The 25,225-nt window shown below is 30.4% G+C and overlaps 1 protein-coding gene across 2 annotated transcripts in view; it reads left to right on the top strand.

The window, feature by feature from the left end:
- Window positions 1-23,862, top strand: part of LOC106064392 (uncharacterized) — a 60,193-nt gene extending 36,331 nt beyond the window's left edge. For both annotated transcript variants that reach the window (XM_056021361.1, XM_013222947.2), the window contains 34 exons: window positions 292-461; window positions 1,062-1,232; window positions 2,131-2,286; window positions 2,386-2,507; window positions 2,803-2,952; window positions 3,073-3,174; window positions 3,425-3,562; window positions 3,956-4,043; window positions 4,207-4,376; window positions 4,471-4,713; window positions 7,369-7,601; window positions 7,766-7,876; window positions 8,109-8,215; window positions 8,388-8,441; window positions 8,851-8,963; window positions 9,076-9,303; window positions 10,555-10,725; window positions 10,856-11,016; window positions 11,171-11,353; window positions 11,498-11,645; window positions 11,943-12,075; window positions 12,420-12,533; window positions 12,736-12,929; window positions 13,796-13,913; window positions 14,126-14,367; window positions 14,486-14,657; window positions 14,746-14,987; window positions 15,754-15,917; window positions 17,623-17,832; window positions 19,229-19,409; window positions 20,452-20,637; window positions 21,330-21,573; window positions 22,288-22,375; window positions 22,534-23,862. In XM_056021361.1, coding sequence (XP_055877336.1) covers window positions 292-461; window positions 1,062-1,232; window positions 2,131-2,286; window positions 2,386-2,507; window positions 2,803-2,952; window positions 3,073-3,174; window positions 3,425-3,562; window positions 3,956-4,043; window positions 4,207-4,376; window positions 4,471-4,713; window positions 7,369-7,601; window positions 7,766-7,876; window positions 8,109-8,215; window positions 8,388-8,441; window positions 8,851-8,963; window positions 9,076-9,303; window positions 10,555-10,725; window positions 10,856-11,016; window positions 11,171-11,353; window positions 11,498-11,645; window positions 11,943-12,075; window positions 12,420-12,533; window positions 12,736-12,929; window positions 13,796-13,913; window positions 14,126-14,367; window positions 14,486-14,657; window positions 14,746-14,987; window positions 15,754-15,917; window positions 17,623-17,832; window positions 19,229-19,409; window positions 20,452-20,637; window positions 21,330-21,573; window positions 22,288-22,375; window positions 22,534-22,621 — 5,395 coding nt within the window. In that variant the 3' untranslated portion in view covers window positions 22,622-23,862. The remainder of the gene's footprint in view (window positions 1-291; window positions 462-1,061; window positions 1,233-2,130; window positions 2,287-2,385; window positions 2,508-2,802; window positions 2,953-3,072; window positions 3,175-3,424; window positions 3,563-3,955; window positions 4,044-4,206; window positions 4,377-4,470; window positions 4,714-7,368; window positions 7,602-7,765; window positions 7,877-8,108; window positions 8,216-8,387; window positions 8,442-8,850; window positions 8,964-9,075; window positions 9,304-10,554; window positions 10,726-10,855; window positions 11,017-11,170; window positions 11,354-11,497; window positions 11,646-11,942; window positions 12,076-12,419; window positions 12,534-12,735; window positions 12,930-13,795; window positions 13,914-14,125; window positions 14,368-14,485; window positions 14,658-14,745; window positions 14,988-15,753; window positions 15,918-17,622; window positions 17,833-19,228; window positions 19,410-20,451; window positions 20,638-21,329; window positions 21,574-22,287; window positions 22,376-22,533) is intronic.
- The last annotated feature ends 1,363 nt before the right edge of the window (window positions 23,863-25,225 follow it).

The raw sequence follows: 25,225 nt of genomic DNA, 5'->3' as shown, positions 1-25,225 counted from the left end.
CATGTATAAATAATTAAAAAAAAACACTTTTGTATACATATTAAATGAGTTTAGTTAGGGGAAGATGTGCTTGCATATCTTTATATTGATTTGATATAATTTATTTTGTACATGTGGAAAGTTTTATTAAACAAGAATAAGCATTTTACAGTTTCTTAAACACAGTAGAGTCTTAAAAAAACAACTATGGTATTATTTCAAAAATTCAATCCAAGTATCTAGATTGTTTTAACATTATATTGTATTTCATATACTAGATTAGAACTTGATTGATTATAATAATGATTTCAGCTGTATTTGGAACTGTGGGGAAAAGCTTGTAACTGATGAAAGAACAGTACTTGAAGCTGTCATACTGAATGCAAATTATAGGGACAAAAAAACTGCACAGTATGTGTGGTCTGTTTCTAAATATGGTGCCAATGGTTTGGAAAATGTTGACCTGAACAAAATAAACCCAAGTATGTTTGTTTTCTAATGAAATAAGATAATATACTGTGGAGGTGTTTCTTTACTGGTTGTGCTTAGATGAGGGAAAAACAAGTTCAAACTAATTTAATTCATGCTGATTAGTGTAATCATTATCAACTCTGAACATATAAAATAAGCAATGTTTTTCTTCTAACAATGAATTCATTTAATTAATGGGTTACATTTGAAAGTTCTAATTTGTTACAACTATTATAATACTCATCTTGTGCAAAAATTTAAATTTATTTTGAAACAGAAATATGTTTATTATATGTTAATTATTTAAATATGTTTAACCTGATTATCACTTATGATTTGTGCACATTTAAACTTGTTTTTTGGAAAAGAAATATGTGTAACCTGATCAATACTGATATTGCTATTAATCAGGTATTTATGTTTGTAAGGATATATTAATGTTGTCACTGCAATGACTGAAGTTTAACTGTAGGAAAGAATATTATAAATTGAAACTTCATTTCAGAATTTATATTTGATTGTAGTTTGTTTAATTACTTTAATCTATTATTCTGATTGTGGAAGAGCTTGTTGTGCATAGTTTAACTTTTATTTTCAACTATTTGTTCTAGAAATGTCCACTAGTTTGTTTGATGTTGATGGTGGATGGTGGGAAGAGGGTGTGACCTACTCAATCACAGTTGAAGTATCCATGGAGAATTACAACAAATCTAAAGCTATTAGAGTAGTCCTTACCAACTTCAAACCTTATGGAGGAAATTGTAGTGTTGAACCATCTGAAGGTTAAGAAATATTTTTTTTAGAAATGATTTTTTTCCATTTACTTGTTTAATTCTACATTTAAAGGTAAATAAGCAATAATTAATTAGGCAAATAACCAATGTAAAAAAGATTATTGGAAAATATTAATAATAATATTAATTAATGGTAACTATAAGTGGAATTCTAAACTATTTGCTATATACTTCAAGGCAATAATATTTTTTTGTGAGAAATTGAAAGTTTTGAGATTTAATTGCAGCATTGAGGATGAGGTTGCATGTCAATGTGTTATGCGCCAGGAGGCCCATTGACTCTGACTTCAGCCTGCTTTTCTTTCTGGGTGTGCTCCCATAGCCTTTGATCATCCAAGATCATCTACAAGGCGGCAGGTGTTTATTTTCGGAGTTTTCTCTCCTAGATGAACTGCTATCCCTAGCTAACGAGTTTCATCTACCCGGGTTTAGAGTTAGAGCGCCCTATACTCGCTTTTTGCAATCATTTCCCTGGATTTCTGAGATGTTTTTAGTAAATATTCTAACCACTGGAATACTTTACCTCATCCTCCATGATAGCAAACCAGTTGGTCCGCAGCTGTTTATTTGTTATTCACAGCTAACCCTTATATCTAAGGGTCTTTCCCCTATCCACCACCTGGGGACGCACTTGGTAGAAGGTGGTAGCTCCCCCTAATCACCCCAATAGAAAGAAAACTATATGGAGAGCTCCCTAATTTGGAAACCACTGCGCAGTTCATCTCATTTATTGGTCTAGTCATATGAATACTCCAACATAACAATGAGAACAAAGAAGAAGATAAATTGATAAATTTAATATGTATTTAGTGGCTCAGTGGTTTTGTTTTATATTTATGATTGTAGTTTAGCAGTATATTTCTTTATATATTTTGTTTACTATTAGGAAATGCAACTGAGACTCCATTTTTATTTAAATTTCCTGGATGGAAAGATGAAGGTATTAGAACAACACAAAACAGTTCAATTGATACCAATTTTGGATTACAATATCAGGTTTATCAGAAGACATCAGCAGGAACTCACCTAATTTATGCTGGAAGTTAGTCACCTTTTTTTTTTAATTAGTTAAAAAATGAAATCAGTGGCTTCCAAAAAAAAAATCAATAACGGTCAACTCTTTAAAATTTTATAATTCTAGAGGAAGTTTCTGCATCAACCTTTTTAACTGAATGTAAACAAGAAGAAACTGGGGACTGTCCAGTGATCATTTATATTTTTGATATGTTTAGAGCCAAGGTTAGCTGTAACTTGACTGTTAAGGTTAGTATTCTTAACAATATGCACTTGTTCTTAAAGACTTTTATATTGTAAAATAATATTGAAATAAAAAAAGCTTTCTCTTACATAAAAAATATAGTTTTAATCATTCTTAATATGGTTAACTTGTCAACAGTACTTCACAAATAAACTAAGTATCCTTAACCTGTTTTACCCCCTCTATGTCATCCTTTGTTTAACAAATTATTTCAAAAATTAAATTAATTGAAAACTATAAGGTAATTAACCAGAGCTATACAGCCATATGTTATTTTGGTTCTCATTTACTCTTTTCCAGGTATTTCAGGATGCTGAAGGGCAGCTCCATGTTAATAGTGCTGCTTTTTTTACCACCATTGACAAGAAGTTCAATTCCAGTCTCATGCTTGGAGACCCAATGAAAATCGCTCAAAGAGCAGCAACACTCTCCACCTTTGTATCCAATGTAGTGAGTTATTCATCAATGTTTATACATAGGTCATACATATACATATATTAAACTGATTGGTCTTGTATCTTTCATTCTACGTCCAGTTAGTCAATTATTTAAAACAAATGTTTGTTTAAGGAAACGACAAGCACCACAAATAATTCAGAAACCACAACCACCACCACTACAACAACAACCACTGCTGCACCATTAGATTCAAGCAAGGAACAAATTATAACTGTAAGTTTTTTAACAGGAATAGTTCTAGCTTTCTGCCATTAGATTGAAGCAAGGAACAAATTATAACTATAAGTTATTTAACAGGAATACTTCTAACTTTCTGCCATTAGATTCAAGCAAGGAACAAATAACTGATTATTTAACAGGAATAGTTCTAACTTTCTGACATTAGATATGTACATTGCTTTTAGGAATCTCATAGATCTTTTAAAAACAATTATTGTTTTTTTTTTTTTAAATACATTTTTAGAGGTCCAATGATTATGTGGAAACTGTTGGTGATTTGGTCAAAAAGAATGAAGACAAAAGTACTGGTCAGATTCAAATTTTTGCAAACTCTATGGCTATTGTCACTGCAAGCACAGACAAAATGTCCACAAAATCTATGGTAAAAAAATTATGTTCTAACTCTAATTAATTGTACATTACTCTTGGAAATTAAACATCTGAATTAGTTTATCAAGAATAGAAATAAGAAATTTATGACATGACTTGCATTAGTTGTCATATAAGAAAATTGGTTTATTCAATTAATGGACAAACATCAGTTTTTCACAGTTCTCAATTTTGAGGTAATAATTAAATAAATTTTTTATTGAAATTTTTAAATAATTGATAATGGTTGATAATTTGCCTAAACAACTAATTTACAAAATGCCATCATATTTGTATGAATCATTTTTGTCCTAAATGAAACTCACTGAATATCTTAAAAAAAAAATTGTTTAGATATGCTTTAAAATGTTACATTCCTTTCATGTTTTGTTTTTTTTTCCTCCAGGAAACAGCATCTGGTGCTTTAAAGAGACTGACAAATTCTTTAACTGATATACCACTTGAACTTTCTTCATTGTCACCTTGTTTAGATGGTACAAGTTTGTTTTCATATAATATGAACAACATTCTTTATTTCTACTTACATTTATCTTATTTTTTAAAATCTTTTTAAAGAAAAAAAATCTATTTCTGTATAAATAGGGTGTTTTTTTTATAGAGCTTTAAAACATCTTTGATTTTTCTTATTTTTGTAAGGTCTGAAAACTATAGTCAATAATATAATCAAAGTTCAGTATTCAGAATCTCAGAAACTACTATCAAGTCTAGATAAAAGTTATGCTGGGTACACTGAGGCTGAAGCTCTTGAGCTGCTTGAAATGGATAAAAAAGCCTTGAAAGAACGAGAAAAGGATAAGTTACTCCAGGTAATGTAGAGTTTGATTTTTATTTGGACTTGTCTCTGTGAATGTCTCTAAGGAAAGACTAAACTTGAAATTATCTTCTCCTTTGTTCCTACAGTTTGACAATATTGTACAAAATGTGACCAAAGCTTGGGATGATTATTTTAAAGTGGTGAAGAGAATGGCCAATGCTGATGGCATATATGACACTGAAAAGGACAAATTTAAAATGGCAATGCAGAAGACAAATTTAGAGGAAGCATTGAATCAGACCAACTTTGTTCCACCCCTTGGTTTTACCTTTAAAGGTATAGATGAGAAGTTCAGTGAGCAGGATCTGCTGAACAAAGTTCACGTTGAGGTTAGAGGAACTTATTTCACACAATTCTTAATTTACTGTTCTGTATCTATTTGTTTATTTCTTTAATTACATACTGGCTTGATCTGGAAAAAATATGGCGATTTTGTATGTGTGGTTGTGCATAACTGACTTAATGATTTTGATTTCCTCTATACTTGATATAGTTATACATTCAGGGTGAATCTTACCTAAATCAGCAATTCGGCCTATGGGCAGACTGGGTTCAATAGCTTTGGTGGGCAGCAAGTCTAGGAGACGAGATGGATATAAAACCTACTACTATCTGTTGTTCACAGACCTCTCAGACTTCTGTGCCACTGTGGACTGCATTTAGTTTAAAGAGGGGTATTGGCTTTCTCCAGCCAATTATCACTTTAAAAATACTTAAATAACTAGCCCACAAATGACTAGCTGCTAGAGAGTCGATAAAACGATATCTTAATGGACCACTGGCGGACAATGGTTATGCTAGCCCTGGACGCAAAATATGTAGATCACAGCTGGGGCTGCATAGCCACGGGAAATACTGCATTCCTCATAAATCTTCGGACTCAAAGACAAGCCTTTTTTTTTAGGGGTAAAGAAAGTCAAGTATACAGATGGAGGAACAAATGAGAAAGGTTAGGAAACTAGAGTAGGAGCACTTTGATAAGTTATGATATAAGACTTTTTTTTTTACTATTTAAAGGGCAATATTATTATTAGTGTGGTGGGTTTGGCACAGAAAACTAAATTCTAAATGATGAAAGGAACTCGTAGGCCGATTTCAGTTTCTTTATTACACACTAAAGACCTGCAGCCATACATAAACACATGGTGTAGAACCAGGCACAAACAGGGAGTGGAGACGAAGTAGGTCCAGTAACGTACAGACACTACAGCGACAAGAGATGCCGGTCAAATGGACGGTGCCCACGTTGATCTGCCTTTTTATGCGCGGACACAAGGTGCTATCTAGGGGGAAGGGTCACGTGGATATCAGGGTGGCCGGTGTTTCCTGAAAAGGTATCCACTCCACTACATTAGTGATGCTGGAATTATTTTGTTATAGTGTTCATATTTTATTCAAATAAAATTTCAGCATTCCAATTCAATTTTATAAATAAAAAAAAACAATATTTCCCGAAGGACTAAAAAAAATATAAATTAGAAAATTTGTAGGACTTAAACGCTACACTTAAGTATCAACTTATAAGCATTCTCTGACTCAATTTAAAAAAAAAAAAAATTTTCCTAGAGAGCCTGGCACTAGTTAATGATACAAGAATCTAAGAATACTTAGGGCTTTACTTTGATATGCACAATTCTGTCAGAATGTGTCTGTTTGTGTGGGTCCTTTTGCATAATCATTTAAGTTCAACATCACTGAGACCTTGCTTCTGAACTGTTATTAGTCTAACTACAGTCACTAGCTCTACTTGGTTAACTTGATTTTTAGAGTTCAAAAACCCATCAAACTCCAGTATTTCAAAATCATGGTCTGCATTATTGGTCTATGGGAATAGACTGGCAACCAAGCTATGACCACATATGTCAAATACATTCTTAGAGCTTTACAGTAATAATCTGCATCTTCACTTGCTCCTAAGTTTGTTGAATTGTTGGGGCACCATCACAAATAATTTGTCAACTCACTTTCTCAATTCCTCTCTTCTTTTCCCTTAATGTAATCTTTCTCAATGTCTATTCTTTAATATTGTCCTTGTGATCTAAGGGTCATCTGTTTCTGTGACCAATAGTTAACAAAGGTGTCATGTGGCCAGCTCAATTGCCAACTGCCTTTACTTTTCAACAACTATTGTCAGGATTCAAACCTGGGACTGTCTGGTTTGGTAGCCAAGCACTTTACAACTTGGACAGCTTAGTCATATGGCTGTGAATTTTTACTTTGCATTTTTTTCAATGGTCAGCAATTAGATCCTGTTTTTAATCTCCTCATTTGTGATACAGTCTTTGTAGGTGATACCTTGTATTCTTCTATAGCATCCTGATTACATTGCTAGGATCCTCATGCCTACTTTTTTGCTTGACTTGGCATCTATTTCTGTGAAATAAAGTATCTATCACTAATTGAAATCTTGAAACTTGTATCTCAAAATGAATCTTTACTTGGTTAGAATAGATGTGAAGCAAGCCCTTGTGAAGTATCTGTAGACAATGCTGATTACGACCTTTTTGACTCAATGCAGCCCTGTAAAAAAAAATACTGAATGGAGAGATGTAAGATCTGGAAACCACTGAGCATTTCATCTCAAATGTTGGACTGGTCATCTTGACACTGCAACCTGATAGTGAGAATGCAGAAAAAGAAATGTGCTTGAATTGCTGCAAATTGAAGTTGAATTCTGGTGTCTTAACATCTTGAGACCAAGTATTTCCTCTTTGCCTGTTAGGATTTTGCTTTCATCAGCACTGAGTCTGGAGCCATTAAATTTTGTGGACAAATGGTGTTTGGATGGCATTATAAAAAACTATTGAGTCGTTAGTGACTACATGTCTTGATTTATTCTACCTTTTTCTGAATCATGACTGCCTCATAAGATTTTTCTCTACAACTTTTTTTTGGTATTTAAAGTAATATATTCTGTTTTCAGGGTATACTGGATAAGCTGAAGAAACTGGTAGCAATTTGATAAACATATTTTTTTTTGACAGGCTGTGAAAACTGTTAATATCTACACTCATGGCTTGAATGCTAAGCACATTAATACTGACATAGTTATTGGATCTGTTCAACAAGATGATGGCAATAAAATTAGTTTGACAAATCCCACAATATTTCATGATTCTTATGGAAACAAAAGTGAGATTGAAAATCTTGTGTTAGTTACACCAAAGTTTATTGAAGATGATGCATCTCAAATGTTTTATCACAAGTTTGAATATAAGTAAGTACTTATGGAATGTAGAAACACATTTTTATTTGTCTAGAACTCAATGAAAATCATTTCTTGTTTTGTTTCTGTAGCATGGCTGATTTTAATAAATAATCATTATGTTTGTACCTAACAAAGTTTCATTAGCTATGAATTCTAATGACTATTTTCCACAGAGAAACTTTTCTACACTTCTGTCTGAAAATACGCTTAACAAATCCATTGTTAACATACACATTATATTTACGGATGGACTTAGAACCAACTGACTTAGCATTTGACCATAGGTCAGTTTAAAATATTGTTTTGACAAGCAGATTTTAGATACATTGAAATGATGTTTCTTTGCTCCAATGTTGATATACTTGTACTGTATTAATTAGCATACTTTTGGTTTCACTAACTAGAGCTTATGTATAAAATAACAATTATAGACTAACATTTTTTTCATTAAATTAATAGTTTTAATTTGATCCACTTTTATCCTTCCTGTGTAAATCTGTTTTGATTTTATTCCAGACAAACTTTAACTAGGGAGGACTTTGAAGAAGACAATGGAATTTGTTTTGAACCAGGATTATTTACAAAGACTGGAACAATATATATTGGACTAAGACCCTATTTAGGTACCTTATGTGATATTTAGTAGCTGTATTTAGAGTATATAATATTTTAGTAGCATCTTTAGAAACCATATTTAGGTATATAAGTATGAGTAGCATCATTTAGAAATTAAATAATTATTTAGTTATAAATACTGAAATGATAGTTCTTGTGTTGTTTTTTTATGCTTTTCAGATACAAACCAAACTTCTTATACAGATACTCTTACTGGAAGGCAAAAGCGTGATGGTAATTTCAACTGTATTTATTATTCTAACCTGCATTAATGAAGTTCAAAAATTAACTTATGTCATATTCAATATTTTTTTAAGGTCTTGACAGCTAAAATCAAATATCCAATGATAACATGTTTCTTGAAAGGGGGATGAAAGAAGGACATACAAAATATTATTTATATTATAGGTTTTCATACATGACTACTTAGATACAAAACATTATTACAAATGCTCACAGTATAATATCAATATGCATACACACAAATGTGTAGCTCATGTACGACTAGATGCATTCAGATAAGATAATTATTGTTTGAAATAGTTGTCTGACCAAAGGATGGCAAAATTTTCTTTGATTTATTAGAATGTTTGCTTTCTAATACACCCTTCTTCATTAGCTGTTTTATTTTGTTTCATTTCAGTGATTCAAGTTTTTAACACCAGTTTAGAAGCTCCTTATCTGTTTGCAATTGTGTCAGGTGCTTGTTTTTCTTGGGATAAAACTATTCAAGACTGGGTCAATAATAAATGCAAGGTACATACATATGTTAAGAAATATTTATTTATATATATTTAAATATATATATTTATATATACATTTTTAAAGATCTTTTCCCAAGATTTTCAAACACTTTTTGTTTCAAAAGCTAACAGGCTTGAGTAGCAAAGTTGCATGTACATGTGAAAGCGGAACAGAAGTAGTCAATGGAATGTCTTTCAATTTATTCCCAAACACAATACACTTTGCTACAGTCTTCAGTAAATTTGACATCAAAGGTCAAGGTCTAGTTCTTGGTATACTGATTAGTCTCTATCTACTATTTACTTGTATTGCATTATGGGCACACTATATGGATAGAAAGGCAATGTTTCAGGTACTGTTTTTAGTCTATATTTTAAATTGTTCAATTAATTTTTAGTAAGTTTCCTATAGACAAAAACTAAAATGAATTAATCTTAAACCCAATTTTTAAGATAATTTTAAGAAAAATAAAAAAGGGGGGGGTAAGGAATCTTTTTAACACTCTTTGTATTCAATAGCTAATATCAACATCAAAGTTCAAGATGGTTATATTCAGTGTCATTCATTAGATTTTCACCTAACATGTTAAAACTTTTGATGAGGTGCAGAAATCTCTTAAAACCTCTGGATGGAGCTAATAATGAACAGTACTAACAAACCAGAACTAGAATTTAATAAATATTATTTACTTGAAGCTCCTTACAAACCTTTCTTTTGTACATAATTTATACATCTGAATTTACATGATAGAATCTTGCAGAAGTTGAGCCAGTTTTCCATATTGTTGTTGTTCTGTTGTCACAGATTAATAATAAATTACTGTAGAAGTTTGAATATCTTCGAGATGAACTCATCAGAGATCGATTGGTATGTGGCATACTGTCGAATCGAGTGAAAGAGAGACTTCTGAGAGATGTAGACCTAACTTTAGAGAAAGCAGCAAGCATAATTCAAGCTGACGAGCATACCCAGAACCGAATGATAGATATGAAAGGACTACATGTGGATGCTGCTAATAAATTAAAAAAGACAGTCTCGTTATTATTACTAATATATAGTAATGTCTACAGTAATTTTGTATTAATCTATGTACCCACTATCTAAATAATGCTACAATGGAGACTTGAACTTTACTATCATTTATTCACTGACTTGTGTAATGAGCTTCTCTTATTTACCTGCCAAAAATATATACTTTTTTATAAGAAATATTCATTTCTTTACAATTTTACTTGGATATTGTTTGGAATTCTTCTAGCTATATTCATACAAGTTTTTTTTTTAACAATCCTAATTTAATGTGTTAATTTTCTGTTTGTCAACCTGTGTCATCCATCATTTCTATTTTTTTTACGATAATATATTATAGTTTAGTTAGAGAACTCTAACGCTGCCCAAATAGAAACAAATTAAACAAAGAGTATACTGGCAATTAAAAAAAATGGAAGAACAATTTAGCTTATTTTTAAAGTATTATAAAATTAATCTTTTTTTTGTTAAATAGCTTTTATTAAGATATGTCTGCATTATAATAGTCTATATGTACTATACATTAAAAAAATACATTATTTAAGGTTCCTATGTTGGGTTATATTTCTTCTAGTGGGGAGTGTTTCCACTCTCAGACAACTATGCCTATGATGACTACTTTTACTTGATCACTGTCCACACTGGACTTAGGAAATCAGCTGGAACTACTTCCAATGTCAGCTTCACACTATCAGGGGAGCTAACTGATACTGGAATTAGGAGATTATCTGATGGAGTAAAGAAAGTAAATGTTATTCAATTATTTTTCAGTTATAACTTGATGAATAAATAATGCTCAAAATGTCCCAGTCCAAAACATAACTATTAAAAATGATTTTTGATTTTCATGTTTAAGTATACATATTTTTATTTAGGGATTCCCTACTGGAAGTGTATATCACTTTGTAATGGCTTGTCCTACTTCACTTGGGGAATTGCAATGTTTAAAAATCTGGCATGACAGCCATGGGCATGGAAGTAACTCTACCTGGTACTTGAACAGGATAGATGTAGTAGATCTACACACTGGAAAAGTGTAATTTATTTTGAATACTTTCTACTATATTATTTATGAACTGTAAAAAAGAAATAAAAAGAGTATTTACAATGTTGTATAGTTTGCTTAAATGTTAGTGTTCATTATTTCACACTTGTCCAAATCTAATGAAAATGATTGTCTTTGTCCATAGATTCTATTTCATCTGTGATGAATGGCTAGCTGCTGAATATGGAATTGAAAAGATGATTGAGGCTTCAGATATTGAAGACTTAGATAAACTAAAAAACTTATTTTTCACAAATACAAAAGAACACATCACTGATGATCACATGTGGATATCTCTGTTCATTAGGCCACAGAAGAGCAACTTTAGGTATTGTACCAAAATAAATTCTAATTTTTATTTTTTTCATTCAAACATTTTAACAAATTTAAAAGCCCATATTAATTATTTGTGTTATAGTTCTTCATGTTTAACATTGTTATGAAATATTTCAAAATAACCATTACATTACAGTCGTGTTGAAAGAGCTTTGTGCTGTTTGGCATTTCTGCTATTGTCCATGATTACCAGTGCTATGTTTTACAAAGACATTCCTGGCATTGACAGAAAACAAACAAAAGCAGATTTAGAATTGGGGATTATTCGACTCAGTTATGAACAGGTTATACAATGTTATTTATTGATTCTTTTTCCTGTATTGAAGCATTGCTAATCATTGTAAAATGTTGTTTAAATATTGGAAAAATTAAGTTTTAGAATTATGTTAATTTCAACTATCAAAAACTTGAAAAGTAACCTTTTTTGTAGCCTTAGTTTAAAAAAGAAATAGCAAATATAGGTACCAATATTTTTCATTAAAAATGAGATTGATTAAATAAAAGTGGTGTATAAAATACATTACAATTAATACATTTCATTAAGTCTTTGTTAATTCATAATGCTCTTAAATTTCTGACAGCTGTACCATTCCCTAGTCTCAGCTGTTATTACTGCACTGCCAATGATTTTTGTTATGATGATATTCAGAAAAGCTCAGAGGAGTACAAGGTCGGCTGCCTGCTGTAATAACAAGATAGAAAATCAGTATTCAGGTCATATGCAATTTTTTTCTTGTTCTGTATTTTTTTAACATTATAGAGGTTTGAAAGAACACTTGATTTTTTTTTCACAACTTTTGTTTATTCATTAATGTCATTTATATATTTGCTCTTTTGTATTCATTATCAGAATTTTATTTTTAATAAAATTATTTTGTTGAAATCTAATACAGTTTTGTAATTATTTTTTCCTTGTCATTTTTGTAGTTAAATCATTTATAAAATTTCATAACTTTCATAATGAGTCTGTTTTAAATTCAGGTTTATTTTATTTTTTATTTGATGAAAATGGTTTGTGTGCTATTAAAAATTACTTACACTAAGGTATTTTTGTTTAGATAATCAAGACAGTGAAGCATCAAACACTAACAAGAAGTCTAGGGGATTACCTTGGATGTCAAAACTGGAGAAACAGTTACAAGCTTTGGAAAAAGTTTTATTAATTAATCCATGTAATTATTTACTTTTCATTTCCACTTTTTTCTTCTTTGCAAATAATATCAAAACAATGCTAAACAAATACTTATAATAAAAAATACCTAGCATATGTATTAAGACACTTTTAGAATACAATTTTTATTGATAAAAAAATCTTTTAATATAATTTTATTGCTTACATTTGTTTAAACTTAAATAAAATATTTGTTTCCACAGCTAGTAATGCCCAAGGAGCTTGGCCACATTTTCTTCGCTACATTGCTTGGATAGTTTTGTTTTTAGCTATCATTACCAGCAGTTTCTTTATAATTCTCTATAGTATGGAATGGGGTCGAGATGTCACGGAGACCTGGATTTCAACTTTTTTCTTAACTTTCTTACAGTCTTTATTTGTTGTTGATCCTATAAAGGTAAGTGAGTACATTTCACAGAAACACATTTTAATCGTTTTTAGAAATGACTATCTTGAATTGATGTTCTCATGAATGTAGTTTTTTTTATCTGGATTTTTTGTGCTAATGACCCACAGAATGACACAAAAGTCATCAAAGTTGACTTCTAAGCTTAATATGAATAATAATTACTTCTGGGTTCAAAGTGCTTGTAGTAGTTTTGTGCAACTTAATGTAATAATTAATCCTCTTTCTGTAATAGAAAGAAAAATGGATTATTTTAAAGCAACAACTTTGTTAAACAAAGACTATATTTGTTATCAATCTATTGAGAATCTTTTAACTGTTTAAATACAAAATTAACAAACATAATAGCAAAAAAAAGGCAAAACAAAAAAAAGGCTATATTAGATAAGCTTTGAACTTATCCCAAACCTAATCTTGAATTGATTTCTTTTCATTTCCTTATGTAAAGTAAAGTTCTCCTTTCAGATCTTGCAATCTATAGGGCAGATGATTCAAAGGTGATCTATTTGGGGGCCATCATATGGTCAGCACAATGACTGACCGCCTTTAATTTCTCCCAACTAATGTCGAGTACCCATTAGAGTTGGGTGGACTCAGAGGTGCCCTAAAGATCCTGAAATTCAAAATCCTAGTGATGATAATAATAATATAACAATCTTTATTATCCATAAGGAAATTTGTCTTACAATTTGTGCATTACACAAAAAAATCTCTTAAGATTTGAACCCAGGACCCCCTGAATCAGAAGCCAAGTGTTATACCACTCAGTCATCGCGCCTCCATGTCCTTATGGCTGAGTTTTTTTTTCCTAATTTAATGATCTATTTGAATTATGGCAACCTTTTTGTACCTTACAGGTAATTGCTATTTCTGTGTTTGTCTCAATCCTACTGCGTAAGAGCAAAACAAAACAAGTTGATACATTGGATCTTCAATTTATTAGGCAAGTCAACAAACAATATGGTGTGAAAGAAAGTAAGTTGGTTAACTCAGATTTCAAACAATGTCAATAATATAGAAATTATATAAATTTTGTCCAATTATTTATTCCTGTAAAATTCTGTCTCATCACTTATTTTCTGTTGTTTCTCTAGTGTTTGCACTTACATACATCAAAAGATTTTGGACTAAACATTTTAGAACTGATTGGACTATTGTAATTCTGGACTATTTCGTTTCATTTTTAGAGTTTTCTCAGCTGGACATGTCTTATGCACCTCCACTTACTAAAACTGAGCTGAAAGCTGCTACACTGAAACGCAAGATTCATATCATGTTAAATACATTGTTGAAGGAGTTCATCATTCACTTTATGTATCTGCTTATTGTGGCCAGTCTCTGTCATGCAAACCGCAGCTCTCAAGATTATCAAATGCAAAATGTTATTAGTCAGCAGCTTGTCAATAGCTTTGAAACTGGCTTTATGGAGGCAAGTAGTGTTGAATATTTTATAGTCAAAATAAGTAATATATTTTTTGTTAACTCTTTTCAAGTATTTCACATTGCAGTATTGTAAAAAAATTCTTAATACACTTTCAAAATTACAGGTGAATACAACTGCAGAATTGTTTGATTGGATCCCAAATAACCTTATTCCATGGCTTTTCCCAGAAAAGGATATGTCAGATTCTTATTTATCTGATAGTACCTTTTATACAAGTGAAAAAGATTTATATCGATTTGGTACTCCAAGAATAAGACAGTTACGAATGAAAAAAGGTAAAATGAAACCTTATTCTATTTCTCTATTATATTTCAGTTTTATTTTACTATTAATATTTATATATTCTTACCTTTTTTTTCTCAGATAACTGTACAATCCAAAGAGTCAAAGTCAAGGACTGTATTTCAGGCTATAGCTACAATAGTGAAGAAATTGATGATTTTTGTCCTGGCTGGACAAAAGCTTGTTCTTCTGTTGCAAACACAGATTATACTAATGCTTGGATTTATCAGTCATCTCAAGATATTTGGGGTCTACCAATAGCTGGAGAGTATGGACTGTACGGTGGTGGAGGATACATAGCTCAAATGCGCTTTAAAGATACAGTAAACCTTCTTTGAACTTAACATTAATTAAGCTATAAACTTTCAGCTAAAGTTAATGCAAGACAGTTATTCTTAGCAAAGTTTCAATGAAACTATTCTCTAAAAGCTCAATTTATAATGTTACTAGTTGTGTCTTTATGTTTTCTTATGGCTACAATTTTAAACTTTTATACAACAAACAGAAGTATTACTAATGTCTTGTTCAATAATGATAAAGCTTTTAAAAAAAAAACAATTTCCAATGTTCCTTGCCTGGTCAGTTCAAAGTGATGGTAAATTTCTCTTGTATGTTGCTCCCCTGGTAATTGTGTGTTGTCTAGTCTCTATTTTTAATCATTGTTGGATTTCCTTTTGGGTTAAACTTTGGTCTAAAAGGGAAACTACTTTTTTATTTTCTACATCTACATCCAGCATTGTCTACTCTTTATCTTTTCATAATCTGCACCTTTTAATTAACTGTTAGGGATTTTTTTTTGGTCTCAAATTTGTGCTATTTCTTTCCGAGGCCATCTGCTGCCAGCTGCTTTCATCTAGGCCAGTGTAGTTGATCTTCATAGAGTTTTCAGGGGGCATCTCTTCTATGGTTACAGTCCTTACTACTCAGAGAAATCACATAATCTTGGATTCCTATTTAAAAACGGTGGTAGATTGCTAAAGTATATAATGCACTTTGTAATATATCATTTTCTTTTGCAAAACTTATGTCCTACATAAATATATAGGCCTATATTTTTAGGTGCTTGACAATATTTTTTTTTGTTTTCAGGCTCTACAGATGCTAAAAGATTTAAAAGACAAGAACTGGCTAGACAGACAGACTAGAGCTGTGTTTATTGAGTTCACACTTTATTGCCCTAATACAAACCACTTTGCTTTTGTGATTCTTTTGGCTGAGTTTATGGAAACTGGAGGCATTTTGACATTTTTTAGGTAATCCTTGCAGATTTTTATCAAAGTTATCATTTTGTATTTACAGCCAAATGTTTAAATACTGTTACTATATCATTTAAGATCTGAGCAACCTGATATATATATATATAATATAAACATAAATCTATATAGATAGTTTGGCACCTGTTTCTTACAATCTCTGATTTTTCTATGGCTTCTCAAATCAATGTCCAAATATTTAATAGGCTTTATGTTGCTTTTTGACTGGAAACTACCCATCCTTTTTTTTTACCCTTAAATTTTCTAGTTTTTCTTCTCCAGTGGAACTGTTTTAAAGGGACACCACAATTCACAATTCAGTCCACTCTTTATACACAATTCTTTTTTAAAATTGTGTCAGATATAAATCTGGATCTAGAAGTGCGCCTTATGCACTCAAAATAGCCCCACCCCCATAAACCATATTGAACAAGAAAAATTCTTGCCGAAACACATGCACACAAATTTAATAGATCCTCACAACCTGTAGCTCTAGATGTTCTTGTTATAAAGTAGTGCTTCACATTATCTAATGCCACAGAAAATTTTTGCTCCACACACACACACATACATGTATTCCCTTTTCTGAAGACAATTAAGTAAATAATAAGATCAATTTGGTTTATTAATTTGCTTTTTAAAGTGTCCACAATGTTGAGTTAAGCACCAAAGAATTATTGAGTGCTTTATAAAAAAGTGGAAGTTTATTTTAGGCAATACAAAATGTATTTATGCTTTGTATAGAGAGTTGTTTGTAAAAAGTATTCTGATTTTTAAGTAATAACAAAATTTAAATAGAAATGGTTAATAGAAAACCTGTGACCTTTTGTGAATATCCATACTCAGATTGAGAATCTGTCAAAATCGTTTATTTGCAAGCACCAAAGTTGCAAAAGGAACCTTTGTACAAAATTTCATGCAAATTTATTCAATGGTTCCAGAGATTTCAGTCAGCTAATTAGTGGTATTTTGCAAAAATATAAAAGTTAATAGGTATTGAAATAGATACTTAGTTATCAACTAATTTTACTCTAGCATACTATTGACATGTTTTTCCTGCTTTCTGCTTTATTATGTTCAATATTAATCTCAAATTTCTAAGATCATAGGATAGCAAAGCATTGTAAATATTCCATATTATCCTTTCCATTGGACAGTATTAGGTCTCACATGTATGTATGATGGGCTTGATCTAAAAGAAATTGTAATATAACTTGGGATGGGGGAGGCAGAAGTTAAACCTTTCAAAAAAATAATCTTGAAAAAATATATGTAAAAAATAATCTTCATATTGCAGCCCTGTGTAATTTTAAATATCTTAATGACTAGGAAATTGTGTATCTGCCATTAACTTGTATCAGTGTTTTTTAAGACTTTAAAATTTACAGTAAGATTTTGTTATTACTAAATGTTGTTCATCATAACTAGACAGTTGAAAACTTTTACAGTGTCAGATTAGAAGTTTTAAATATTAGTGCTTTACTTTTTTTTTAGTATCTTTTAAAGAAATAAATAACTACAATGTTTAGCAATGTATTGCTGGTTAATAGTATTTGTTTTATGTGAAAATGACTAATGTTTGTCAATGTTTAGCTAAAAATACAATATGATCTTTACAAAATTAATTGCTACCAGTATAAAGTGTAAACTGTGCTAAGCATTATGAATGAAATGAATTAATGAAATGAATATGTTTCTTTTACAGTATTTACCCCTTCACAGTCCATTATCCAGCAGGAATATTAGGGACTTACCTCCAACTTTGTCAACTTGTTGGTACTATCTTCACACTCATTGGACTACTCTACGTGTTTTTCATATTTAACAAGAGAAAATGGTTGGCATTAAAAGATTTTTGGTTCATGTTGGATGCAATAGCAGTAGTGACTGGAATATCAACAGCTGCCATGATGTTGTAAGTATTATTTAAAAAAATAACAACTACAAAATAAATGAGCTCTTCTCTTCATTATCCAGATTTTGACCTCATTAGCAGCAATGAGACAAAAGTATTTCACCTCATTGACAACAATTGAGAAAAGTTATGTTATTTACAGTAGAATGTTGTTTATCCAGATGTCAGTAATGTGATCTGGAATGTCAAATATCTGGAGTGCTTTTTTTTTTTACTGTTTGGTATCTAAGTATTCTTGCTGATGTGTGACTCTGTCTATTGCATTGCTTCCTGATCTTGGTATATTCCAGCTGTCTGTGGATTTAAAAGTTTGCAAGGCAGTGAGAAGTGTTGGGTGGCTGTGTCATGCAAGGCAGAAAGCATGGCTTTATCAATGTTGAAATGAAAACATTCTGTTTCAAGTTAATTTTTTAATTTAACTTTTTATTGAAAATATAGTTTAAATAGTTTTTTCTAATGCTATGGGTTTTGTCATCTTCTTCATTTCATCTGATTCCACTGTAAAATACAATGTACTTAATAACTAGAACAGTTGGTAGTGAGAATTAGCATGCATTTTTGGGGCATTTTGTCCTCTAAGCTTTTTATTAGGATAATTGTGGGTACCTGTACTGGTAGAATTTCTTTCTTTTAAGATGATTTGCATAATATATGGATATTCTTTTTTTTTATCCAAGGACTGACTTTTTATTTTAGTTATTTTCTGAAGTGAAGAAAACCTGCTTTTGGCAAGTTTGCTTGTTTAGTGAGTTTTCAGACAATATGTATAAAACTATCTTGAGTGGTTTTTAGTTCTTTCATATATTTTTCTGGTTGGGAAAATACATGTGCCTGAATGTAGTACAGTGTATAATATATATATAATAATAATATATATTTTTTTTTTTTTATTATTTATATCATCTCTGGAGGAGAATGTTGTTGTTTCAGTGTATTAGTTAGTGTTTTTTTAATGTTCCTTGTTATAATGCACATCCTTTTATTTGTTTCAGTCTTGATTTTGTCACAATGAATATGGGTGCATCAATTTTAATCAATCAAGTTTCTATTTCATCCAATCAACACTGACTGTACCCATCCTCTGAAACAAACACATTTAGCCTATATCAGTTTTGTTTAAACCCCATTGAGACATCTAAGTGTTAGAGGGCCACTAATGATGTTAGTGTATTTATTTCTTATCCAGATTTCTACATCTGTAAATAAATAGGCATTTTATTTATTGCTATTCACTTTAGCTATCAACATAGGTAGGCTATTTTTCCTATTACATAATTACACACAGATATTCATTGATAATTTTATCATTCCACTTTCCTGGATATGTGACTGGGTGCTACGTGTTTCATTAATTCTTCATTGATATCATTGTGTTTATACATTTTTTATTCTAAAGCCTACGTCTAAAGTTCACTAACTCAGTTTTGAGAAAGATAAAGGATGACAGAGCCCAGTTTGTCAACATGTACCATGTTGTTGTCTGGGATTCAGCCTACACTTTATGTCTAGCCATTTTGATTGCAATTGGATGCTTCAGATTGCTGAAGTTAGCCAGTTATTCTGAGAAAACTATGAAGGTATTTTGATATTTTTATGGTTAATTAGCCCTAGTTAGCTTATTTTAGCGAAAAGAAAGTAATAAATACATCTCTTATTACTAGAATTGTAATTTTATACCAAATAATATATCTTCACAAATTTAAGATTTTGTTGAAATAAAAGTATTAATAAATATTTCTTTCAATTTTTTGGCAAAAAATGTAGAAAGTAGTATATATAACCTGCACACTTGTTGACAATTTGGTAAATAACAAGTGTTTCTCCCCAAAGTTACACATTGTTAAGTCAAGTGCTTTTGATATCTACATATAATTAATATGTGACATTTTAGATTAGACTCTTATTCTCTGAGACAAACTGTTGCTAGTCTAGTTCACTTGTACTAGCTTTCAGGATTTTTTTTAGCCACTGGTTTCTGAGGATGTTATTAACTTTATCATCAAAATGGCAGTACTGTTATCTGCAGCTTTACTTGATTCTGAAACAGTACACTTGATCTGACTATACAGTTAACTAGAAAGCTACATTTTCATGAAATTAAATGCTAATTTGATTGAATACTGACAAGCAAGGCACACAATACCACATACTCTTTATAATTAAGCCTGTCAAATATTACTACAATTGACTCTTGATAGATCAATCAACACTTAATAATCTGACCCATTCATTAATCCAAAGTGGCGCTGACATAAATTAATTTTATTCATTCATACTGTTGTATGTATATGTTTAGAATGTAGGTAGGTTAAATTAGTATATTTTATTTTTAGATCAATAAAATGTTTTCATTTTGCCTGTGTTGATTGAAAGTTTAACAAAATATCTTATTGCATCATAAATATAATTTTCTTTACATACACAGTTAATTCCTTTGAAGTACAGAAAACTTTTTGTAACCCAACCTTTTTTTTTTTGTAATCTAACACCGGCCTGGCCCCATAAACTTTGGACTATCAAGAGTCACTGTATTTGTTTTAATCTGATTTTTAAATTTGATAATTTGTTGTGAAATAAAGCAGCCTAACAATTATAATTTGTGAACACTTTTTTCACCAGGTATATTTAGTTTTATCAAAGGCTTTTGCTATTTTACCAAACTTTGCTATGTATATTTTCCTGGTGCTTCTGAGTTTTATATTCTTTGGTTGGATTACTTTTGGTACAACAAGTACCTACTTCAAGAATTTCCTATCCACAAGTGAAACATTGTTCACTGGCATCTTGGGACGCTCAAGTTTTAAAGTAAGAAGATATTTTTAATAATTATAATCTTTATCATCCATAAGGAAATTTGACTTACAATTCGTGCATTACACCAGACAAAACATTATAACTATAGAAAAACAAAATATACATTCACACTAGATTCACTCACAAAAATTTACTATATATTTACAATATTTCTAAAAAAAACATTTTGTAATTTTTTTAATATTCAAATATTTATGAGACCTATATTCAGATCTCTGCCTTGCCCATAATTCTTAGCAATACACCTACATCTAGCCAAATTGTATTCTGACAGGTTTGGTAAGCCACATACCCTTGAGCTTCTCAAGCCCTCACTCGCATGGAGCTTGATAACGAAGAAGACTTTTCCCCATCAATTAAAATTTTTTTATGCCGATTTTGCTTTCTGATCCAAAACAAAACAATTTTTTAAACACAGTTATGAAACATTTTGTCTTTTCTTTTCACTTTCAATTGTAAATGTAACAAGATCTCTATGTTGTAACTTTTCATGAAATTTAAGTGGCAGAAAGATGAAAAAGAGTGCAAGTCATTCTTCATTATATTGTTACTATATGGGACAGATTTTAAAAAATATAAGAAATTAACATACTTATGTGAAAACTTTGCCTATGTAATTTGAAATACATATCATTAGTAGAAGAGAATAACCACTAAAAAAACATACTTCTTTTTTTTTATAGGATACCAACTCTCCAATATCAGATCAATGGATTAATATTCTGTTCTTCTGCATGTTTGTTGGAGTTGTGGTGATATTTCTCATCAACTTCTTTCTGGCTGTACTCATGGATTTGTTGAGAAAATATGACCAAAAAGTATTTGAAGGAGAAAACACAAAAGTTTTTATTGTTCTCTGGGATATGTTTATGAGAATGTTGGGAAGTAAAAGAAATCCATTGGACAGACTGAAGGCTACTAGTACAGGTCAGTATTATATGAAACTTAAACTTCTTTTATTTAAAAAAAAATCATTATTAGAATTTTAATAAAAAAATTTTCTTAAATCTATTATTGAAGACAATTTTATATTAATGTAAGAATAGTGATGTTTTACAACAGACAAAAAACACTACCATAAATTGTCTGTGGCACTTCTGCAGTGTTGGCAGATTTTCTTGTTTGTCACATATTGCCTTTCAAACTACTCCTTACTGGCTTTTGCCTATTGGTCCTTTCCCTTTATAGCTCAGTGGATAAAAGCTTGAAAACTTAAGATTGGTCACATTTAAAGTCTCCATAAATTAGTGTTTTCAGTTTAAACCAGATGGTGAGAGGAGGATATTCTACAAGTTGACAACAATTAAATCTGATATTTATAAGCTCTATATATTAAAAATAATTATAGATTAAATAGCTACAATAATGGAATCCCTCTATTCATGTGTGTATTTTAATATCAATAGGCAAAAGCCAGTAAGGAGTTTTTAAAATAAACCTCTTATTGTTGAACAAAATTAGTTGAAAGAGCTGATAAAAAGGTGTCTTATATCATCCATTTATATATAATATGATGGTCTAAAAGATATATAATATAAATTTATTTATTTATATACTGAATAATATTTTTAAAAACTTTTTATTATTTTTTCCTTCAAACCACGATTGCCTTACTCATGATTAATTTTTGATATTTTAAAGATGATGATTATAGTGACTCAGAAGGGGATGAAGAAGTTATTAATCCTACTGATAAAACAATGTTACACCTTGAACAAAGATTTTTGAAGTAAGTTGTAATTTTAATTGAGCATTTCCAAACTTACTTCATGCCAAGAACATTTCTGTTTTGCAAGCATTGTAGCCTAGATTTATTCAAATATGTTAATTGTAAGATAACTTTTATTTAGGGCAAGTTCTATTGTGTATTTTAAATTCATTTTCTAGGTTGTGTCAAAGTGATGACAAAGAGATGATGCGAGTGATGTTTGGAAATAAAAATGAAAGATCTAAAGTTTATCAAATTGCAGATTAGTTGATCATTCTACATTGATTTTAGACTGATTTCAAAACTAGGAACAAATTATTCTTCTTTTATTATTATAAACTGAATTTTATGCAGTAGAAAATGCAATGAACTATTTAAGATTTAAATATTATCTACCAGATTATATAATTGAATACTACAGTAGTTACACTAGTATCAAAAGATATCATTTTCTTTAGTTCCTATTTAAAGTAATTGAAGAAACTAGCTGTGATGGTAAACAGAGCTTATGCAAATCAGATTGGTGGCTGAGGGGCATGAACCACTATGGGGGCTACAGATCAAATCCCTAGGGAGATTAGGCATTTAATTGAACTTCTATTTGCTGAGTGTCTAAAAGCAGCTAGGAAACCTCCTAGATACCCCCCACAAAAGAGCTTGGACCAGAGCGCTAATGGAGCCTGGAGACAAAGTATACAAATAAAATAATAAAATTGAAACAAATATTTGTGGATTGGTCAAAACAAGAAAACGTTTGATTGCAATGAAGCACACTGCTTTCAAGTCCAAGCAGGCAAAGTCAGGGTCTATTGTTTCTGTCTGATAATAGTTCATCAAAATCAACTATTTCAAATGATATGTAAATGTTTTTAGAATTATTGCATTTCCTTATTAATCTCTATTATGTTGATGTATATGCTCAATTTGGACTATTGTATTATATTACAATGATTAGAATTTGTATAATATATTTTAGAAATATAATATATCTGTGCTATTCTTTATTATATAATTTCAACATTTTCACCATTCTAGCACTTTTTTTGTTACTCTGACAATACATTTTGATCAGGAAAACAAAATTTATAAAAAAAAAACTATAAAAATAAAAAGGATTAGTATGTCTTTGAAAATACTAGTTCAAAAATGGAACATCAATCTTAAATTATATTTTAAATAATTTAAACTTTAATTTGGTGTATTAAATAAAAATAAAATACTTCCTAATGTGAAAAAGAACAAACAGTTTGCTTTACCTTTAAATGTCTTCAATATGTTAGTTAACTTATTGATCTTTTGATATTATTCCCAATCCCACACTTTAGAGACTAAAGTTAGTGTAGTTCAGTCATTATAGTGTTGTTTTAATGCCAAACCTATGTTAGTTCCATTGACAATAGTCTTCTAGCTGTTAACATTAGAAAACTTGACAACAATAAAATGAATGTATCCAAATGAGCTAAAAGTTTATTATCTCATATCAAAGTAGCAACGTTTTCATTAGACATTTGGTGTTCTATAAAATATAGTTTTAACTAGTAAATTTTTTAATTTAAAAAATTCACTTTACAAAGTTTTTACAAATAAACATTGCAAACTAGATAAATAAATAATAGTCTACATTGTTTTGCGTATATAATAGAATCCATAAATCTTGGACACTCCGATAATATGAAAATGTGGCTCGTTTATTATTATTATTTTTTTTTTAAAGTGGTGGTGGAGGTGTTGAGACCTTAGAAAATAGAAAGCCTTGGAACCAATCCGGCAATGATAAACAATAACAAGCCTAAGAACAAAACAACGGGCGTACGTGTAGCCGATGCATACTGATAATATATATATATATATATGTATATATATATATATGTGTATATATATATATGTGTGTGTATATATATATATGTGTATATATATATATATGTCATGACCTGATTAGTGTATCTCAAAAATAAATCCTATACTCTTAAGCGAGCAATTATTGTAGGCCCTATATATATATATATATATATATATATATATATATATATATATATATTCGAAAACGGCTCAAACGATTTTCTTAAATATTCTCAACTCATTGGCCACATCGGGAAAACTCGAGGTCGACCGTTATAGTAGTTTAAAAATATCTCATTATCGAAAAATTAATTTTGGCTAAAAGGTTTTATGAATGACATTTTTTCTTGACGTCAAAGGGAAAAAAAAACTTGACACCGCTTACGTGACCTGGCTTACAGCACTACACTAAGACATTTCTCAGCAAACATGAACAAGTTTTAATGAATCAATTGGCCTAATTAAACATTTGCGCACCATCTTATTATGAAACTATGGAAGAAAAATAATGAAATTTAATTTGTTGATGTATGATTACTTATTGTGTAAAGGTTTTATAAATTGTTTACACTTTAATTGCGTAGACCCGTAGGTAGCTTTTACTTTCTTATTATTTTGCTGGTGAATTATTGCAATGTGTTCAACTGTCCCATACCAAAACATAAGAAATGGTCATAACACAACTTTACTTGCACACACTGAACATGATACCCAGGGCCGGCCCTAACATATGCGGGGCCCTATGTGTAATAGATTGCGTCCGGTCCAGTCAGAGTAGGGATAAGGATAATGAACGAAAATAAAGATTTTGTATTAGAAAATAAATTCGTTTTTGCATTACATTTTTATTAAATGAAATCTGACAATGCGTTTTTTTAATAACGCGTAGGATTGTCGTTTACCATATTGATTGACACCCCAAAATGACAATTAGGCCTATGTTTATTTTAAGGACATTTTTATGCGTTTCAGGAGATTTCCAGGAGCTCCTTGGAAAACCCTATTCTAAGTTATAATGGTTTAATTTAATAA

This window comes from Biomphalaria glabrata, chromosome 2, assembly GCF_947242115.1.
Source record: "Biomphalaria glabrata chromosome 2, xgBioGlab47.1, whole genome shotgun sequence".
Lineage (NCBI taxonomy): Eukaryota > Metazoa > Mollusca > Gastropoda > Planorbidae > Biomphalaria > Biomphalaria glabrata.
The sequence above is the reverse complement of the archived record's forward strand: the minus strand, read 5'-3'. Positions and strand labels throughout refer to the sequence as shown.